General features: G+C 42.1%; 1 protein-coding gene across 1 annotated transcript in view; it reads left to right on the top strand.

Annotated features, from left to right (window-relative positions):
* Positions 1 to 18759, top strand: part of OXCT1 (3-oxoacid CoA-transferase 1) — a 132445-nt gene that overhangs the window by 9449 nt on the left and 104237 nt on the right. The window contains exon 4 of the mRNA XM_075932505.2: positions 18394 to 18529. Within this exon, the coding sequence (XP_075788620.2) occupies positions 18394 to 18529 (136 nt within the window). The remainder of the gene's footprint in view (positions 1 to 18393; positions 18530 to 18759) is intronic.

Below are 18759 nucleotides of genomic sequence, written 5' to 3' on the forward strand. Positions count from 1 at the left end.
GTTACCACTCCTCCTCCCTCCCCTTCCCACCCTCCACACAGAGCAACACAGTCACTGATCCAGTTCTGCTCTGGGAAGGCTCAGCCCTAAGAACTCACCTAGGAAACCAACTCTTAAAGGGGCCAAAATGCCAAACAAATCCATCTCACCCTGTTTAGAAATTTTAAATAGTGAAAGCTCAAAGTCAGATCAGTCCTATTTATCAATGAAAGAGAGAGATTCACAGTGGTTGCTTCCTTCCCGCTACGTAACAGTTATTTACACTGGACTTGTTAATAAGTAAAAGTGTATTTATTATTTATATAAAGTAGGATTTACGTGGATCCAATGGTTTTTACTCACAAAGTAAGTTACTAAATTAAAACGAATAAAAACTGCTTAGCTAGTTCTAATCCACTAAGAAACTTGTTACATGCAAATTCTTACCCTAAACAGCTATTCTTATCTTGAGTAAAAAGCTTCAGCATTTTTAAGTTGTAAACCTCCAGTGAAGTAAACAGCTTTTCAAAATTCTTTGTTGTCAAGTAACCTCTTAAGGTGAGTGGGGCAGATTCAAAAGATAGCTGAAGACAAAAGGCTGATGGCTTCTTCTTATTTAAATAGATTTCCCCAAGGCAGGAACTCTTTGTTCAGCACTCTTCATCCCTATGAAAAAATACTAGGTTCAAGATGGATTCCAATAGCAGGTGGCATGGTCACATGTCTTTCTAGGGCCAGCCACAGTATGGGTTTATTGGACAAAAATGGCCATTCACAAGTCATTGATTTGAGTATTGATCATTAAGTGCCAGACCACCAGTTGGCCCTCATTGGCACATTTAGAAATACAAATAGATAAATACTTCATATTTCTAACTTCATATACAAGAATTATACATGCACTAAATTTAATATGCAGATTCAGCAGACTAACTGTAAAATTAACATGTTACATTATCTGTTATGCATAAATTGAAGATGCTTTATGCAAATCTGTAAACCAGCTTTCATAAAGCATTGGGAGGTGGGAACCTGATTATACATATTTCAACTAAAGTGTTTTTAAAAGCCATGGTTTCAACTCTACTACCTCTTTAAAAAGTTGTAGCTAGGGAATTTATGAGCACTATATTTGGAATTCATGTAATAACTTTGTTGCAATGAAAGACTGTAAAATGGTTGATCCTAGGTGAATCTTGGAATATGATTACACTGCAATAAAAACCTGCAGCACCATGTGCAGTCACCAGGTCAACTGACTCTGTCTTAGGCTGTGGCTTTAATAATTTCAGTGTTAACATTTTGGGCTGGGGCTGAAGTCTGGGTAATGAGACCATCCCTCTCACAGTGTGGCAGAGCTGGGTTCCAGCCCACACCCAGATGTTATCTTTATAGTTGTGTAGTTCCACACCTGAGCCCTACAAACCTGAACCAGCTGACACAGGCCAGCCATGGTCATGCTGTAGGTCTCTTATGGCTATATAGACATACCCTTTGTGATTGTTTGTCTTCTAAAAATGCATAACAGTTAAAAACATCTTAGTGGGAGGGGAGAATATTCATATTTCTCAGCCTTCACAATTTATCTTATATATTTTTACATCTCTTTTGTGATGATAGTTTCGAAGCCACTTCATCTTTGTATATAGAAATAATTTAACTCAGTGAAATGCATCTGCTTCTGAGGAGGACTATAAGAGCTTTTTAACAGTGTACAGCAACACTGTTAGGATAGAAAATGAAACTGCAGGGATGATGCAGATGGGCAGAATGTGTTTACTTATTATTTGAGTTTGGTCAGCCCACTAGGGCTAACACTTCATCTCCTCTGCAGTGGTTCATGCAGGGTCAGCTTATAACTCTTCTGGGGGCCCAAGGCAAACTGATTTTTGTGGGGCCCTTTTGGCTCCACCTCGGAGCCTAAAATGAAGGGTTCAGAGTGCAGTAGGGGACTGCAGGTTGAAATGGGGGTGGGGAGTGAAGGCTCTAGGATGGGCTGAGGATGAGGTATTTGGGGTGTAGGAGGAGGCTTCAGGCTGAAGCCAAGGGGGTTGGAGTGTGCTCAGGACAGGAGGTTGGGGTGGGATTGTGGGGTCTGGGTAGAGGTTAAGGTGCTGGAGTGGGTTCAGAGCTGGAGCTCAGGTTTGGGATGAGGGGTCTAGGAGGGAGTAGGAGCAAGAGAGGGAGCTCAGGGCAGAGGTTGGGATACAGGGTGCTTACTAGGGCAGCTCTCCTGTTCTAGTGGTGGGAGCAGGAGGCTCTATAGGCTGTACTGTCCTGAGCTCGCATGCAGACACCAGCCCCATCTGCTCCCATAGGCTGGGATTCCTGCAAATGAGGGTAGCACAGGAACAGTGATTTTTTTCCCAGCACTCACAGTGATGCAGCTCCCACTGATGTTCCCTGCTGATGCTACAAGCAGAGGTAACAGTGGCTTGTGGAGCCATTGCCTTCTCTCCCTCTCCTCCACTCCTGGCCAGACAACACTCAGGGGCTTCAGCACAGGACCCTGGGGCCAAGGGGACCTCACAAAAATATCTGTACTTTTGGTGGCCCAGAAATCTTTTTGGTGCCCCCTCCAAGCCCTTTCTTCATTTGGCCCTGATATCATGGGATGGTTAGTAATCAAAATTCACCTTCAGCAGCATAGGAACTCTGAAGAACAATGTTTTGCTACTGATTCAGAGGGAAGAATGTGAAAACGTTAATATAGCTTCTTAAAGCCTAAATGCTACTTCTTGGAAGTTTTCCCATGGCTTTCTGACTTAACCTAAACTCTATTTCCTTGTGAAATCTGTAATCCCAGCCTAAGGCACTGTGTTTACAGGTCATTATTGTAGTGATGGCTGTTTCCTAAATCTCATTTCCCCATTTTTCATCACCATCCCCTCACTTTTGGCATGGTGTCATTGATAATGTCAAGCAAACAAAGTAATGCCAGTGTGCTGTCGTTTCTGAAGAGTTGTGCTTACTTTGTTTCTTCTATACTCAATCTTGGATCAAGGCAAGGAAAAATTATCACATTGTTCCTGTGGAAGTAGATTAATATTAGTGGTTCTTATGGATCATTTCCTCAGAAAGGATCCCCCAAGCTTTCTATCCACAACTTCCAGAAGAATGGTGGTGATGTATCTGGGACCTTGCATCTTGTTGGTTGGGGGCAGTGAGGGAACATGGCTGTAGGTAAAAAAGCTTCCTTGAAGGATCCTTTCCTTTTGCATGTGAGTTGTTCACACATTAATTTACTAAAGGTGGTTAGTGTGAATGAAAAATGGAATGTTGTTTTAACTATATTCTGCACCAGTACAGACATTAATATGTTAAAAATAAATAACAGTTAAAAATTGTTTTAAAGTGACTGATCTCATCCAATAAGGCTTCCTGTTATTTATAGTTTCTGAATATTAATATAGAACATGCAAGTTCTCATTTAACAAAATCCTAGTTACTTGATTTAAAAAAACCATGAAGTTGCATGCCTCCCTGGGTTTAAAATCTGTAACAAAGCTGAATGCAACTCGGTAGTGTGAAAGACCAGGCTTTTACTCTCTATCTTTCCTCTAACCTTACAAGTGCAGCTTAAACATTAACAAATGTCTTTTAATCTGCTAGTCTATTGACAGTGTAACTGAATGATAAGATAATGCTGATCCACTCATCATTAAAACACTTTTAGCCTCTATATTGCCAGATTTGAGTGAGATTGTTGAAAGCAGTGACATTATAAACTGAAAGTATCTTCTTCACAACAAAATTCATGTTGGTATCTGTCTTCACATTTATGTTAATCTGTAGATAATTTCAGAACAGTACCGTTGCTTTTTAGCAATGACTATGAGAATTCACAAATATTTAGGAGCTTCAGAGGGGTAGCTGAGTTAGTCTGTACAGGATAAACTTAATAAACAACAAAAAGTCTGGTAGCACTTTAAAGACTAACAAAACATGTAGATGGTACCATGAGCTTTTGTGGGCACAGCCCACTTCTTCAGATGACTGGAGTGTTGGATGTGCAGAACCAAAAATAAATAGGAAAGGAAGGGAAGGGCTGTTTAATTTAGGCTAACTTCACAAGGTCCATTGCTCTCCTATCTCCTGAGGAAAGCTTCCTGCTTCTGATTTAATGTTTCTTGATTCTTGCTGGAACTTCTGCAGATATCTTTCACCTTTTCACTCTCCTGTTTAATCCTGTTGTGCTTCTGTTCATTGCCTCCTCATCCTGCTCCACTTCCTTCCCCTTTGAAAGGATGCCTTTGGACTTGTATTAACTTTACCTGTTGTCACCTTTTGTTTTTAATGAAAAAGTGATTCATGATTTGAGGACAGAGAATAGGGTCAGTGTATAAATGGCCATAGCCCTTGTCAGACTGAAATCCAGTACTTAATATTACTTTCCTCTTTTGAGTGCTTGCTTGTGTCTTTTCCATTGTAGGTGTGCATGCTTGATACATGCACTGGTGCTAGAAGTTTTTACTTGATGATATCCATATGGGACTGGCTCTGGCAACCTCTGGTATGTGTATGCAACTGTGTTAGGGGGGCTCCCAGCCCCCCCCCCCACAGTTCCTTCTTACCATCAGTGTTATTGCTGGAATGCTCTCCTTGCTCTAGATGATTCCAATTCAGTCGTTCTTTGAACTTTTTCTTGGTAAATAGTTGTAGTTAGTAGTTATCTAGCAGTTCTTAATAGGTAATATACTTTAGCAAGTAGTCCCCTGAATGACTTAGCCTTAGCCTTAGACTTAGCTACCCTCACTCCAGTTTGAGGAGTACTATTCATTTCAACAATTAATTTCAGTGGTTCAACTTGTGAAGTAAGAAATCACCCAAAATCAGGGCTTCAAACTTGGGCCTAAACTGACTAAAATGTCACGATTCATATGGTGGAAAAAGGGGGGGGGGAGTAACTTTTAGTTACAGGATCAATGTCTCCTTGTCCCTATGCTGTCTTAGTGGTCCAATTTGATGCCTGTTGTAATTTACATTGAAATAATCAGTTATACCAAGGGGTAATGTGGCTTAATATCTAACATTACAAAACTGTTTTTGTGCTCTTAAATACACATGATCTTATTTTCAAGGATGTGTTTTTTGGACTCAAAGTTTGATTGTACTATTTATATGAAATTATATTGGGGAATTCTAGGTTACTACTTGCACTTCCTATTCCCAAGATCTCTTTAAAAAAAAATTGGCCATGCCTTTAAGCAGGCAGTTTAAATCAGTGGTAATCGGACAGCACACTGCCAATCTGTTACCCCCTGCTGCACACTTTGTTTGTGTACTTTCTGAAGGAGCCCCTTGGATTTTGTAAACAAACTTTCTGTAGTACATAGAACTGTAACATTGTGATAAACATTTGACCTGCTTGTTGTTAACACCAGGCTTGGGACTGAATGGGATAGGAAAAAAAAATGCTACAAGAGAGAGAGGGTTATTGAATGTAATGGAAAAGTATTTATTATGCACTTTAATTAGTGTTGCTGCGCCAATGTAGATAAGCCATATGTGACACTGATGCATTCTAATTTGATTCCAAGCCTTGATCAGGGTCTATGTTTATAGTTGTATTTTCTGTGCTTACAAATGACCTTACCTTACAAATAACGAAGCATAGTGAAATGAAAACTTTAATATATTTTACACTCATAGGTATGTTAGAAAATGTGAAGTTAACTACGTTGCCCCTCCAGGAAACGAAATTACAAGCTAAGCTTGGACTGCAGTGAGTCACGTTAGGCAAACGTTACTCTTAGGATACCATTATCCTATAATCATATAGTACCATCAGTTAAGTTGTTTGGTGTATATTTTTATTACTGTTTATTACAGTTACTGAATAGCTAACACTTTGTAAACAGTGAAGACTACACTGCTCATGTTTCCAATTTTATCATAGGAGTTATTTCAGGATTCTGGCAGATCACATTGTCATAAGGTTACTAAAGTATGGAGCTGTTAAGAAATCAGATATAGCACTGAGCAACCCGACTTCAAGATTTTGACTACAGATGATGAGTGGAAACAGGAGTTGGCTTAAGCTTAACAGAAGTATCGTATCTGTACATTGTCACCTTAACACCATGCAATAGAAGTTAACCTTAGCCATCAATCACGATCCTGTTTGATTCATTAGGCTTTTGAAGTATGTTGTATATATTCCAGATTCAAACACGACTAGTATAAATTCTGCAAATATCCTCCTCAGTAGGAGAATATGGTATATGAAGGGTCGTGAAATGAGCAAGGGGAATGAATCCCTTCATTTGTTGTCAGTAGAAATGTAGAATACTATTTCACAGCAGAGAGTTAAATGGGAGAAGGCTGACTGGCTTTCCTGCTAGCCCAAAGGCAATGAAGTATGACTGTGGAACTTAGCATAATTCGAAGTAGCTTTAACCCTCTGAATCTAGAAAATGTGTGTTAAATACATTTCATGAAGTATTTTGCATATATGTAAATTGTGTAAGATTTACTTTTTATGCTGTTTTTAAAAGTCCATTTAATAATAGAAGAAAGAGTATGAACTTACACGAGGGTTTCTTTTTAGCGGGTAGGTAACTTACCCTTTTCAAACTTCAAGAGCACCATCTGCCTGTTCTAAATATAGCATTCTTAAAACTGAAATACCCACCCAGTGAAGTGGGAAAAAAAACAGATTGACAGAGCCAAAAAAGTACCCAGACATGAACTACTTTGAGAGGCCCAGAAGAGAAAACAACAGAATTCCACTTGTCCTTACCTACAGTCCACAACTTAAACCCCTCCAACACATTATCAACAATCTACAACCTTTCCTGGAAAATGACCCCTCACTCTCAGAGGCCTTGGCAAAAAGGCCAATTCTCATTTACAGACAACCTCCTGGTCTCAAACAAATTATTTCCAGTAACCACGCAACACACTTGCGTCATAATCATCCAGGAACCCACCCCTGTAATCAGCCCCGGTGCCAACTCTGCCCACAAATCTATACCAGTGATTTCATCACTGGACCCAATGACATCAGCCACTAAATCAAAGGCTCACTTAACTGCACATCCACTAATGACTAATGTGATCTATGCCAGCAATCATAGAATCATAGAATAATAGGACTGGAAGGGACCTCAAGAGGTCATCGAGTCCAGCCCCCCGCCCTCAAGGCAGGACCAAGTTCCACCTATACCATCCCTGACAGATGTCTATCTAACCTGTTCTTAAATATCTCCAGAGAGGGAGATTCCACCACCTCCCTTGGCAATTTATTCCAATATTTGACCACCCTGACAGTTAGGAATTTTTTCCTAATGTCCAATCTAAACCTCCCCTGCTGCACTTTAAGCCCATTACTCCTTGTCCTGTCCTCAGAAACCAAGAGGAACAAATTTTCTCCTTCCTCCTTGTGACACCCTTTTAGATATTTGAAAACCGCTATCATGTCCCCCCTTAATCTTCTTTTTTCCAAACTAAACAAGCCCAGTTCATGAAGCCTGGCTTCATAGGTCATGTTCTCTAGACCTTTAATCATTCTTGTCGCTCTTCTCTGTACCCTTTCCAATTTCTCCACATCTTTCTTGAAATGTGGCGCCCAGAACTGGACACAGTACTCCAGCTGAGGCCTAACTAGTGCAGAGTAGAGCGGCAGAATGACTTCACGAGTTTTGCTTACAACACACCTGTTGATACAACCTAGAATCATATTTGCTTTTTTGCAACAGCATCACACTGTTGACTCATATTCAACTTGTGGTCCACTATGACCCCTAGATCCCTTTCCGCCATGCTCCTTCCTAGACAGTCGCTTCCCATCTTGTATGTATGGAACTGATTGTTCCTTCCTAAGTGGAGCACTTTGCATTTCTCTTTATTAAACCTCATCCTGTTTACCTCTGACCATTTCTCTTAACTTGCTAAGGTCATTTTGAATTATGTCCCTATTTGACAGAGACAGCAAGGTGTGCAGAAGAAGAAGGGAGTACTTAAAAGTGGAAGTGCTGCACAGAGCCCAGGATCACCTAGGAACTCCCCAGCTGACTATGGTCTCCATGCACCATTTCAAAGCAGCGCCACATGGAGCCTGGGATCAGCTGGGGACTTCCTAGCTGACCCAGGCACCACATGGGCACTTCCGCTTTGAAATGTACAAGAGCCCCAGTGAAATGCAGGACAATGTAGCACTTTAAAGACTAACAAGATGGTTTATTAGATGATGAGCTTTCGTGGGCCAGACCCACTTCCTCAGATCACTTCCCACCTCCCAGTGGGGGCTCTTACATTTCAAAACAGAAGCTCCCGCGTGAAGCCCAGAGTCAGCAAGACTTCCCACGGGCTCTGGGCTACGTGCCATGTGCCTACTGGGGCTCGTCTGCATTTCAAAGGTAGAACGCGGAAGTTCTTATTCCATCGACTAGTCGATTAGTAAATTAATTGCTAGTTAACATCCCTAGTCACAAGGCAATTATAGGAAATTCGTGCTGCGGGATTAGAGTGAAGTATCCAAAACTGTCAGTGTCGGGGACCAACCGAAAACTATCATGCAGTGAAAGCAAAATATATTGACTGAAAATAGGAGTTCATGGCAATGTGACACATAATTAGCAGCATCTGCTGTAGACTGACTGAGGTATTATGCCTCTTGGCAATATAGCCATGTGTGTTACAGAATGTAAATGATTACATCTGTTAAACAAATATAAATTGCTTTGGGCATAAGGGAAAGAAACTACTAAAAAATAAACAGTCTGTATGAAAATGAGGCCAAGAGAGAAACACTTTTAATGTAGCTCAGTAGCCTGTGATCTTCATTGCCAAACAGAAGTCTGTAGCAAAGACTGTCCTGAGGTAAATGGAGAGCGTGTAGTATATGCGTACTTTGCTCCTGTGACACGAGATGTGAAAGCCTACTTGATGATGATGTTCTTCAGTAGCTGTTACAGAAGCAGCCTGACCAGGGTTTACAGTTCTTGGTGATATGAGGCAAATCATTACTAATCTGCCATTGACCTTCACTTGCCACTGTTCTGCGATGTGTGTGCTCAGTCAGCATTTGGTACCTGCACGTCGAAGTTCCTTAGAAGTAATCTGTTGTTCCTCTCAGCTAACCTTTACTGGTTAATGTGTAAAATAGCTAGTTAGTCTTAGCTAGCTGGAAATACTGGCCTTTCCTGTCCATGCATCCCAAAATAGCATTAGCTAGTCACTCTTTTCTGAGAGGGTGCAACTAGAACTGCACACGTTACTCAAGGTATGGGCTTGCACGCATTTATATAGGGTCATTATGATATTTATGTTTAAAGGAGATCTCCCTACGAAATGAATAAGGTGTGAGTATTAATCTTGGGGTGAGTGAGCATTGGCTGTTTTATGGGGTTCCCCCCCTTTCTCTTTCACGTTCTTTAAAGTTACAGGGTCAGTTGGGATTGTGTGTCTCAGGACTGTCTGAATATTTGTTCCTTTGATCATCCTTGATCATTTTTTATTAGCTTCAGTCAGCCTTATGATCACCCTCACTCTGTGTGATTAACAAAGAGGCAGGGCTGACACAGGAGAGAGAGGAGAGAGCCTGAAATGCCAGAGATTAAGCAACTAAGAGGAGATAACTATCAATAGACCTCAAACCATTTGAAAGGGAGTTTGTAAGAAGGAGTTGTAATATAATCATTAGGATTAGAAAGGGCTGCTACTGTCTCTTCCACCTACACCTATATCCAGACAGAGAACTTAACCAGGGATGCCTCTACCCAGATCCTGGTGTGGCCTGCTCTTCCCACTCAAAAATCTAAGCCGGGAGCGGGAGGGGGGACAGGAGGGGCATCCAGTGTGAAAATTGCATGCTGGTGGAATGTCTTAGGAAGCAGGTAGGAAAGCTACAGGAGGAAGTGGCTAGGTTGAGGAGCATCTGTACCCCCAATGAATTGATTGAGTAGTCATATGGAGACAGCCAAGGCTGAGGAAGCCGATAGCATAGTTTATGTGCCATCAGGGAAGGAGGATTAGGCTGTGTCTGGAGGATATTGGCTGCTAGTTACTTCTGGCATCTTGCAGAGCTCCGCCCCTACTTCCAATCCCCTACCATAGTGATGGAAAACTGATATGCTGCTCTGGCAACAAGCAGTGAGGAATTACTCTCAAAGGTGGTGGAGGAGAAGCTCTGTATTGTCATGACTGGGAGGATTGCAACCACCATTCCCTGGAGGAAACATAGGGAAGCAGTGATTTGGTGACCCTCTTCTCAGTGGGATAGAGGCACAATCTGTCACCCAGACATGGCATCCTAGGAGGTAGGCTGCCTACCTGGGGCCCATATCCAAGAAATTATGGAGGAATTGTCCAGGACCATCTGACTACTACTGCATACTGCTTATTCATTTGGTGCTAGTGATGCTGTGATGTGTGCCCCTGAGCAGATCAGCAATGACTACAGAGCTCTGGCAGTAAGGGCAAAGGTGTTGTGGGTTCAAGTTGCCTTTTTGATCTTTCTGCCTGGGCCCCTCCACTTGACCAGAGAAAGATGCATTCTGCAGGAGAGTGTCTGGCTGAGGATATATTTGAGCCATTACTGATTAGCTTTGAAAAGTCATGGAAGATGCAAACGATTCCAGAAGACTGGCAAAGGGAAAATATAATGCTCATCTATTAAAAAAGGGAAATAAAGGAATTAGAGTGGTGATCTTAACTTCAGTACCCTGGAAGATTATGAAGAAAATAATTAAGCAGTTTTCAAACATCTGGAAGATAACTTGGTGATAGTTCAGTCAGCATGGCTGTTTTAAGGACAAATCATTTCAAACCAACCCAATAGCTTTCTTTAACAGTGATGGAATTTCACAACCTCCCTAGGCCATGTATCCTAGTGTTTAACCTTTCTGACAGTTGGGAAATTTTTTCCTGATGTCCAACCTAAACCTCCCTTGCTCCAGTTTAAGCTCATTACTTCTTATCCTATCATCAGAGGCCAAGGAGAAAAAAAATTTCCTCGCTCCTTGTAACACCCTTTCTAGATAAGTAAAAACAATTCTCTGTTCTAAACTAAACACGCCCAAGTATTTCAGTCTTCCCTAATAGGCCATGTTTTCTAGACCTTTAATTATTCTTCTTGCTTGTTATGTCATGGGGAGTTTCACAGTATAGGAAGAAATCAATGGAAATGCAGAGAGCTTGAGTAGTTGCAAGTGTCCATTTTATTGCATAGCACTGAACTCACTAGCACAAGCCCAGACCAGCTGGGCTGACCCCAGTGACCTACTGGGGTTACTATAACAACAAGATCTATATCTACAACCCAATATACAGCATTGCTCTTCTCTGAACCTTCTCCAATTTCTCCACATCTTTCTTGAAATGTGGTGCCCAGAACTGGATGCAATACTACTCCAACTGAGGCCTAATGGTAGAGTGGAAGAATTACTTCTCATGTCTTACTCACAACACTCCTTCTTAATATCTTGACTTCTAGATCACATGACCTTCAATACACATGACCTTCAACAAACAAACTTAAGAATACAACCTAAATCAGGAGAGGGCAAGATCTCGCTCATGGGCCAGATCCAGGCCACCGAGCCTTTTAATGCTGTTCAGCCTATATGGCACGGAGCAGCTTCACACTGCTCAAAGTGCCTGGCTGCTACATGTGGTTCTCTGCACTGTGTGCAGGGGAGAAGGCTTTGCACTGCACCCTGTTCCCAGCACAATCTTTCAGCTCCTATTGCCCAGAAACCTGCCAGTGGGAGCTGAGAGATTGTGCTGCAGGTAGGGACAGTGTACAAAGATCCGCCCCCTCCCCTGCTTGCAGTACGTCCCATGCCCTAGGTCAAAACCCCCTTCCTTCACCAAGTTCCTTCTCAGACCCCACACTCTCTTCTGCACCCCAGTCCTCTACTCTAAGCTCCCTTCTGCACTCTACCTCCATCACAGACCCTGCACCCTCTCTATAGAAAAACAAAATCTTGGTGTCCCTTCCCCCCACCCCAATCAAAAATTATTGCCTGCCCCTGACCTCGATGGAGTTACTCTAAGGTGGATTGCTTGCTTGAGTGCTTGATGCATAACCGGATGGAAAGCCAGTCCCAGAGAATAACGATTAGTCAAGCTGGAAAGGCATATCAATGGGGCCCCGCAGGGATCTGTTCTCACTCTGGTTCTGTTCAATATCTTCATCAGTTATTTAGATAATGGCATAGCGAGTACATTTAAAGTTTGTGGACAATACCCAGCTGGGAGGTATAGTAAAGGATGTGAAAGTGTAACACTCTACATGGTTACACACAGCCCCTCCCCACTACTGCTGCTTCTGTATCAGAGGCAGGAACAGAGTAGGGGGAGGCAGGTGGCACTTTTAAGCTGGCTCCCTTGGAGCTGCTCTCTTCCCTTCCGCACAGCTGCCTCTGCTATGGGGGAGGAGGGTACAGGTGGGAGCTTGTATGCACTCCCCTGAGCTGCGTCTGCCCCGCTCCTCTTCCACTCCTGCATTTAAATGTGTAACCACAGAAAATTTCAGTGGTTACACATTTACTTACAACTAGGGATGTTAAAATATGTTTAAGTGCTTTGGAGGCTAGGATTTAAAATTCACAGTGATCTGGACAAACAGGAAAAATTATTTGAGGAAAATAGGATGAAATTTAATCAGGACAAATGCAAAGTGCTCCACTTAGGAACAAATATTCATTTGCACACATACAAAATGTGAAATGACTACCTAGGAAAGGAGTACCATGGAGAGGGATCTGGGGCTGTGTCTAGACTACATGCCTCTGTCGGCAGAGGCATGTAGATTAGACACATAGGCAAAGTCAAATTAAGCCACGATTTAAATGATCACAGCTTCATTTAAATTTACACGGCTGCCGCGATGAGCTGACAAACAGCTGATCGGATGTTTGTCCGCTCAGCGCGCTAGTCTGGACGCTCCCCTGCCGACATCAAAGCCCTTTGTCGGCAGCCCCGTTATTCCTCGTGGGATGAGGTTTACTGGGGCTGCCGACAAAGGGCTTTGATGTCGGCAGGGGAGCGTCCAGACTAGCGCGCTGAGCGGACAAACATCCGATCAGCTGTTTGTTGGCTCAGCGCGGCAGCCATGTAAATTTAAATGAAGCCGCGATCATTTAAATCGCGGCTTCATTTGACTTTGCCAAAACAACAAATCTACATGGCTCCGTCGATGGAGCCATGTAGTTTAGACGTACCCTGGGGGTCCTAATGGATCACATGCCAAACATGAGTAACAATTGCAAAAAATCAAAATTCATTCTGGAACGTATTAGGAGTGTCATAAGCAAGCTATGAGAGTAATTCTTCCACTATACTCTGTAATAAGGATGTTAACTAACAAGTAATTTACTAGTTGAGTAGTTGATGGAATTTCCATCGACTACTCGACTAGTCAGTAGGCACTTGTACATTTCAAAGGAGGAATGCAGAAGAGCAGGAGCGCTTGTGCATTTCAAAGCGAAAGCACCTGCGTAGAACATGGAGTCAGCAGGACTTCTCACTAGCTGTATGCCGTGTGCCAGCTTTGAAATGTACAAGAATCCCCAGTGGAAGGGCGGAAGGGCCTTTATGAAGCCTGGGGTCAACGGGGGACTGAGTCCCCTGCTGACCCTGGACTCCATGCTGCACTGCCAGTTTGAAATGCCATGTGGAGCCTGGGGTCAGCTGGGGACTCTCCAATTGACCCTGGACTCCGCACGGCATGTCTGCAAAACCCAAGGTCAGCTGTAGATTCCCCAGCTGACCCTGGGCTGTGCATGCTTTGAAATGCTGGGAGCATGGGGTCAGCTATGGAGTCCTCAGCTGACTCTGGGCCCCATGTGGCACTGCATTTCAAAGGGGCAGTTCTGCATGGAGCCTGGGGTTGGCTCTATGCGACGCTGCTGCTTTGAAACACCAAGGCAACGTTTTCAAGGGGGCAGCACCGCACAGGGCACAGGATCGGCTGTGAAGCACTGCTGCTTTGAAGTACCCTCTCTTCCCCACCCCCTACCCCTCTTTTTTTCCCTCAACAAAAAATCCTTGGTGTTCCTCATAAAAAAATATATATATATATTGTTTGGTGTTCTTCAGTCTTAAAAAGTTTAAGAAACATTGGTTGAGTCTGAGAAGAGAAGACTGAGTGTGGGGAGTGACACATGATAACAAACTTTTATGTCCCAGAAAAGTGTCAAAAGGAGGAGGAAGCAAAATTATTCTCTGAGAACAGGAAAAAAAAGTGTGCGCTTAAGTTGCATTATGAAAAATATCCTCATTGTCATGGTGGTTAAGAACTGGAATAAATCGCCTAGGAAGGCTGTGAAATCTCCATCATTGCAGATTTTTAAGAACAGGTTACACAAATGGAATGGTCTAGATGGTGTGGGCAAATACTGGCCTGTGGACCAGGTGTGGATCCCCAGGATTAGCCCCTGGCATAGCACCCCTGCTATGTTTACCTGTGCCTCTGCAGTTCCTGTTGGATCAGGGCACCACTTTCCACAGCTCCCATTGGCTGTGGATCACTGTTCCTGACCAATGGGAGCTGCAATTGCCTGATGCTGCATAGGTGTAGGTAAGTATAGCAGTGGCGGCCTGCCAAGTCTAACACTGGTGAACTGCTGCTGTTTTATTGCCTACCTTGGTCTAGATAATACTTAGTCACTTCCTTGAGAGCAAGGGACTAGACTAGAAGACTTCAAAAAGCACCTTTTAGGCCTATGATTCTTGATTATCCCTTCTTTAAGTTTCCCATCATTCTGTTAGCTTTTTTGACTGCCTTTGCATATTCAGCAGATGTTTTCAGGGAACGATCTACTGTGACTCTAAGATCTCTATTCAATGATAGCAGTTAATTAAAACCTCATTATTTAGTATGTATAGTTGGGATTATATTTTCTAATATTCATCACTTTTGCATTTATCAAGTGAATTTGCCTCTGCCATTTTGTTGCTCAGTACTCAGTTTTGTGAGATTACTTTGTAAATCTATTTTGGACTTAACTATTTTGAGTAAATTTCTATAATCTGGAAACCTGGCCATCTCCCTGTTTACCCCATTTTTCAGATAATTTATTAATATGTTGAACAACACTGGTCCCAACACAGATACCAGGGAGACACCACTATTCTGTTCTCTCATTGTGGGAATGGACCATTTATTTCTATCCGTTTTTCCTTTTAACCAGTTACTGATCCAAGAGAGCACCTTCCTCCTTATCCCATATTTGCTTAGTTTATGATTCTATGGTAAGGGACCTTGTCAAAGGCTTTCTGAAATTCAGAGTACACTCGATTACCTTTGTCCACATGTTTGTTGACATCTCAAGGAATTCAAATAGGTTGAGGCATGATTTCCTTTTACAACAATCATGACTCATCCCCAGCAAAATATGTTCATCTATGTATCTCATAAATTATTTTTTACTAATGTAGAAGCACTGTAGGTTTGGGCTAGTCTGTATTTGGAAATTATGCTGGCATAGCTGTGTTTGCCAATGCTTCCCCATTAGCACAAGTAATCCATCTCCCTTGTGTCTAGAGCAATGTGCACGGAGGTCAGCTTAACAACTTTTTTCAGTGATGTGGATTATGCACACCTAGGGGAAAACGTACACTTACATCTGTGGTAGAGATAGCACTGTAAGTGACTAGTTAAGTATCCCGTAAGTATAAGCTTCCCTTTTCCCCCGATCCTGTGCTGCTTCTATCAGAGAGAGACTGCAAGGAAGGGAAGCAGGAGCCGGTGTTGGGGGCAACTGGCTTAAAAGCTGCGGGAGGCAGAGGTGTCCCTGCTGCTGCACCTGTCCCTTGGAAATGTACGAGAGCTGCGGGCTCACTGTTCCTCCTGTCTAGCTGCATAGAAGGTGTCTGAGCAGCTCTGTAGAGCCTACTTTGCTTTTATGGCAGTATAACCATTTTGTGAGTAGCTGTTGTATGGTAAGAACACACCTTGTACCCTTTTATTCCTTTGAGAAATTGTGCAAGCTAGAACATTGTGGCCCTAACATTTAAGTCGATTAAATAAGAGAGACATTTGGCATTTACTCTTTAAAATTCAAAAATGAAAATCCTGTAGTTAACCTTATGATGAATCTGGCCCTTTAATATGGTGTCCAGATGACAACATTAATGAAGGCAATTATGTATGGTCTTCGATAAGATACCTGACATTGCACAGTATTAACAAATGATAAAGCCTGGTTTGGCCATGGTCATTGCCTCCTTTGGTGTATGTTATCTGAACTAGCAATGCAAGTGAGTCCCTTTTTGTTCTCTTTATTCATTCTAGCATTATAATTCTATCTTTAAGGATTCTTTTTTTCCTGAGCTCAGAAAGCTGCAATGTTTATTTTGTAGAGCAGATATTTGATTTCTTTTGTTCAACAGAGCATCTTCCTTGCATCCATTTTAATGTCGCAGATGGTCATTAACTAAAGTTGGCTTTGGGGAGTGTTTACAACAGTAATTTCTGTAATGTGAAGAGAGGAGGAGGAGGAGAAATGGAAGGGGAGTGCAATCCAACATATTGCTTCCTAATGGCATCATTAGTGTAAAGATAATTTGCCTCTAACATTAACCAGAGTATGAATTAGCCTAACTCCACGATAGGGACTGGTATAGATTTATGTAGCCACAAACCAATAATTTGTTTTAATTTTCAAAACAGATAACAGTGGCAAAATTGAGTCTATAATAAACTATGCATGTTTCAGTCATTATCAAAGATTTGTTTTATGAGGGGATAAAAAAGTTCTACTTTTCATCTATAATAATGGATAATTCTAGCTGGCTTTCCCTAAATTGTGGTAGAGTTAAACAATGTGAAATATACTGTTGTTTTCCATGAGGCTCTGTATATTGTAAACTTGCATACTTAGCTGCAGTATGCTGCATATCTGGGTTTGGGCCATAAAAAGTTTCTTTTCATAGAGTTTCTGTATTTTTTTTAAAATCCTGAAATCTGAGGTTATGCAGCAAATATTGTCCATTGTTAGCTTGTGGGGAGGCATCTTCTTACAAATGTTCGGGTAAATAAACACTAAAATTCAAACACTGTCTTTATGGGCAATTGAAGAAAAAAATCACTTGCTTCTTTGTGGGAAGAAGGTGCTGGGACATGGAGGCTCAGAGAGGAGGGCTATTCCTGTGCCATAGTTGGCCCAAACCCTACAGAGTCCACAGAAAATCTGCTGCACAGTGCAGGATTTGGGGGGGGAAGTATCCTTTGGGTATTGTCTGTCTTGTATTGCCAGTTCTTAAATGGCGCGCTCGGGCTGTCCCGCTGCGGGTGTTCTCCAAGGCTTTGCTCCCTGTCTCCCTGCAGACCAGGGAGAGGGGGAGCAGCTTTTCTCGCCCCGGAGGACGGGGGCGGCGGACCGCGGCGCATCTGGGCGTCCCGCTGCTTCCGTCCTCCGGGGCGAGAAAAGCCCTGTTCGTAACTGCGGATCCGACATAAGTCAGAGCCGCGTAACTCGGGGACTGCATGTATATGGTGTTTTAAAATGCAAATCACAACATAAGCTGGCAGAGCAATTCGCTGAAGAAAACGTTCGTTGCAGTCATGCCTGTTCCTTAAGGAATAGTGGCTTTAACAAGAATGTGAAATGTTTACTATAATCAAAAAATAAAATAAGAAAAATACCCCTGTTTGAACTACAACCTACCCTATGACCTTGGACATGGAGACTTTCTTATCCTTTGTGTTCCACTCTTAGGGTATGTCTGCACAGCAGGGCTAAACTTGAAATAAGCTACACAACTTGAGCTACGCTGATCGCGTAGCTTAAGTTGAAATAGCTTATTTTGACTTTTGGCACTATCTACACAGCAGTTATTTTGAGAGAGCACTCTTCCCCTGACTTTGCTTACTCCTCATACAATGAAGATTACAGGAGTCATACGCAGTTCTCCAGTTCTCAACATTATTTTGACATTGTTGAAATACCTGCTTGTGTGTAGACTCAGTGTTATTTGGGAATAATGTCAGTTATTCCAAAATAACGCTGCTGTTTAGACATATAGCCTTATTGTCCTTTCCTTAAACATCTGTGCAAGGGAAATATAAATTAAGTCTTTGCTCATCAGAGGCTAGGTCTTGTCCTTTAGAGCCTGTTTATTCATTTGTAAGACAATAATTGAAGTAGAAGCTTTCTAAGATTATTCTATTTACAAGCTGGTATTTGTAGACGGAATATATATGAAATGGTTTAGATTTACTTAGCTTTCTCAACTTGAAAGTGATGATGTCTGATCAAAAGGTGCTAGTGACTCCTCAGTTCTAATCCTGGCACACTGGCTTTTCTCTTTCTCTAAGACTGGGGCTTACTCCTTTCCCTCTATTTCCCCATCTCCACTTCCCTGTCTTACAAGTGCTTTGTTAATTCATTAATTTTATAAGGCATTCTGAAGATGATAAAATGTTTTGTATTTTCAATTTTGCCTATTGTTGTTTTTCTGCAGCGTTGATAATTTTGGACTTGGTCTTTTACTTCAAACTAAGCAGATTAAACGAATGATATCATCCTATGTTGGAGAAAATGCAGAATTTGAACGACAATACTTATCTGGAGAGTTGGAAGTTGAGCTTACACCTCAGGTAAGCTGCTTTCTGTAAAGATATGTCATTATTCTTGTCATCTGTAGTAATGTATAATTCCCACCTTCTTTTTAAGATGTCTTTTTTCTCTTTTACTATTTTAGAATAAAGATATTTTCCATGTAGGTTAGTGTGTGGTCTGTACACCCACCCACCCACCCACCCACCAGTTATTCTCACATCATGGCCTGCAAACTGCTGCTGCTCTGTTTTGAAATGACCGATCATGC

Source organism: Pelodiscus sinensis, chromosome 6, assembly GCF_052426305.1.
Source record: "Pelodiscus sinensis isolate ZL-2025 chromosome 6, ASM5242630v1, whole genome shotgun sequence".
NCBI lineage: Eukaryota > Metazoa > Chordata > Testudines > Trionychidae > Pelodiscus > Pelodiscus sinensis.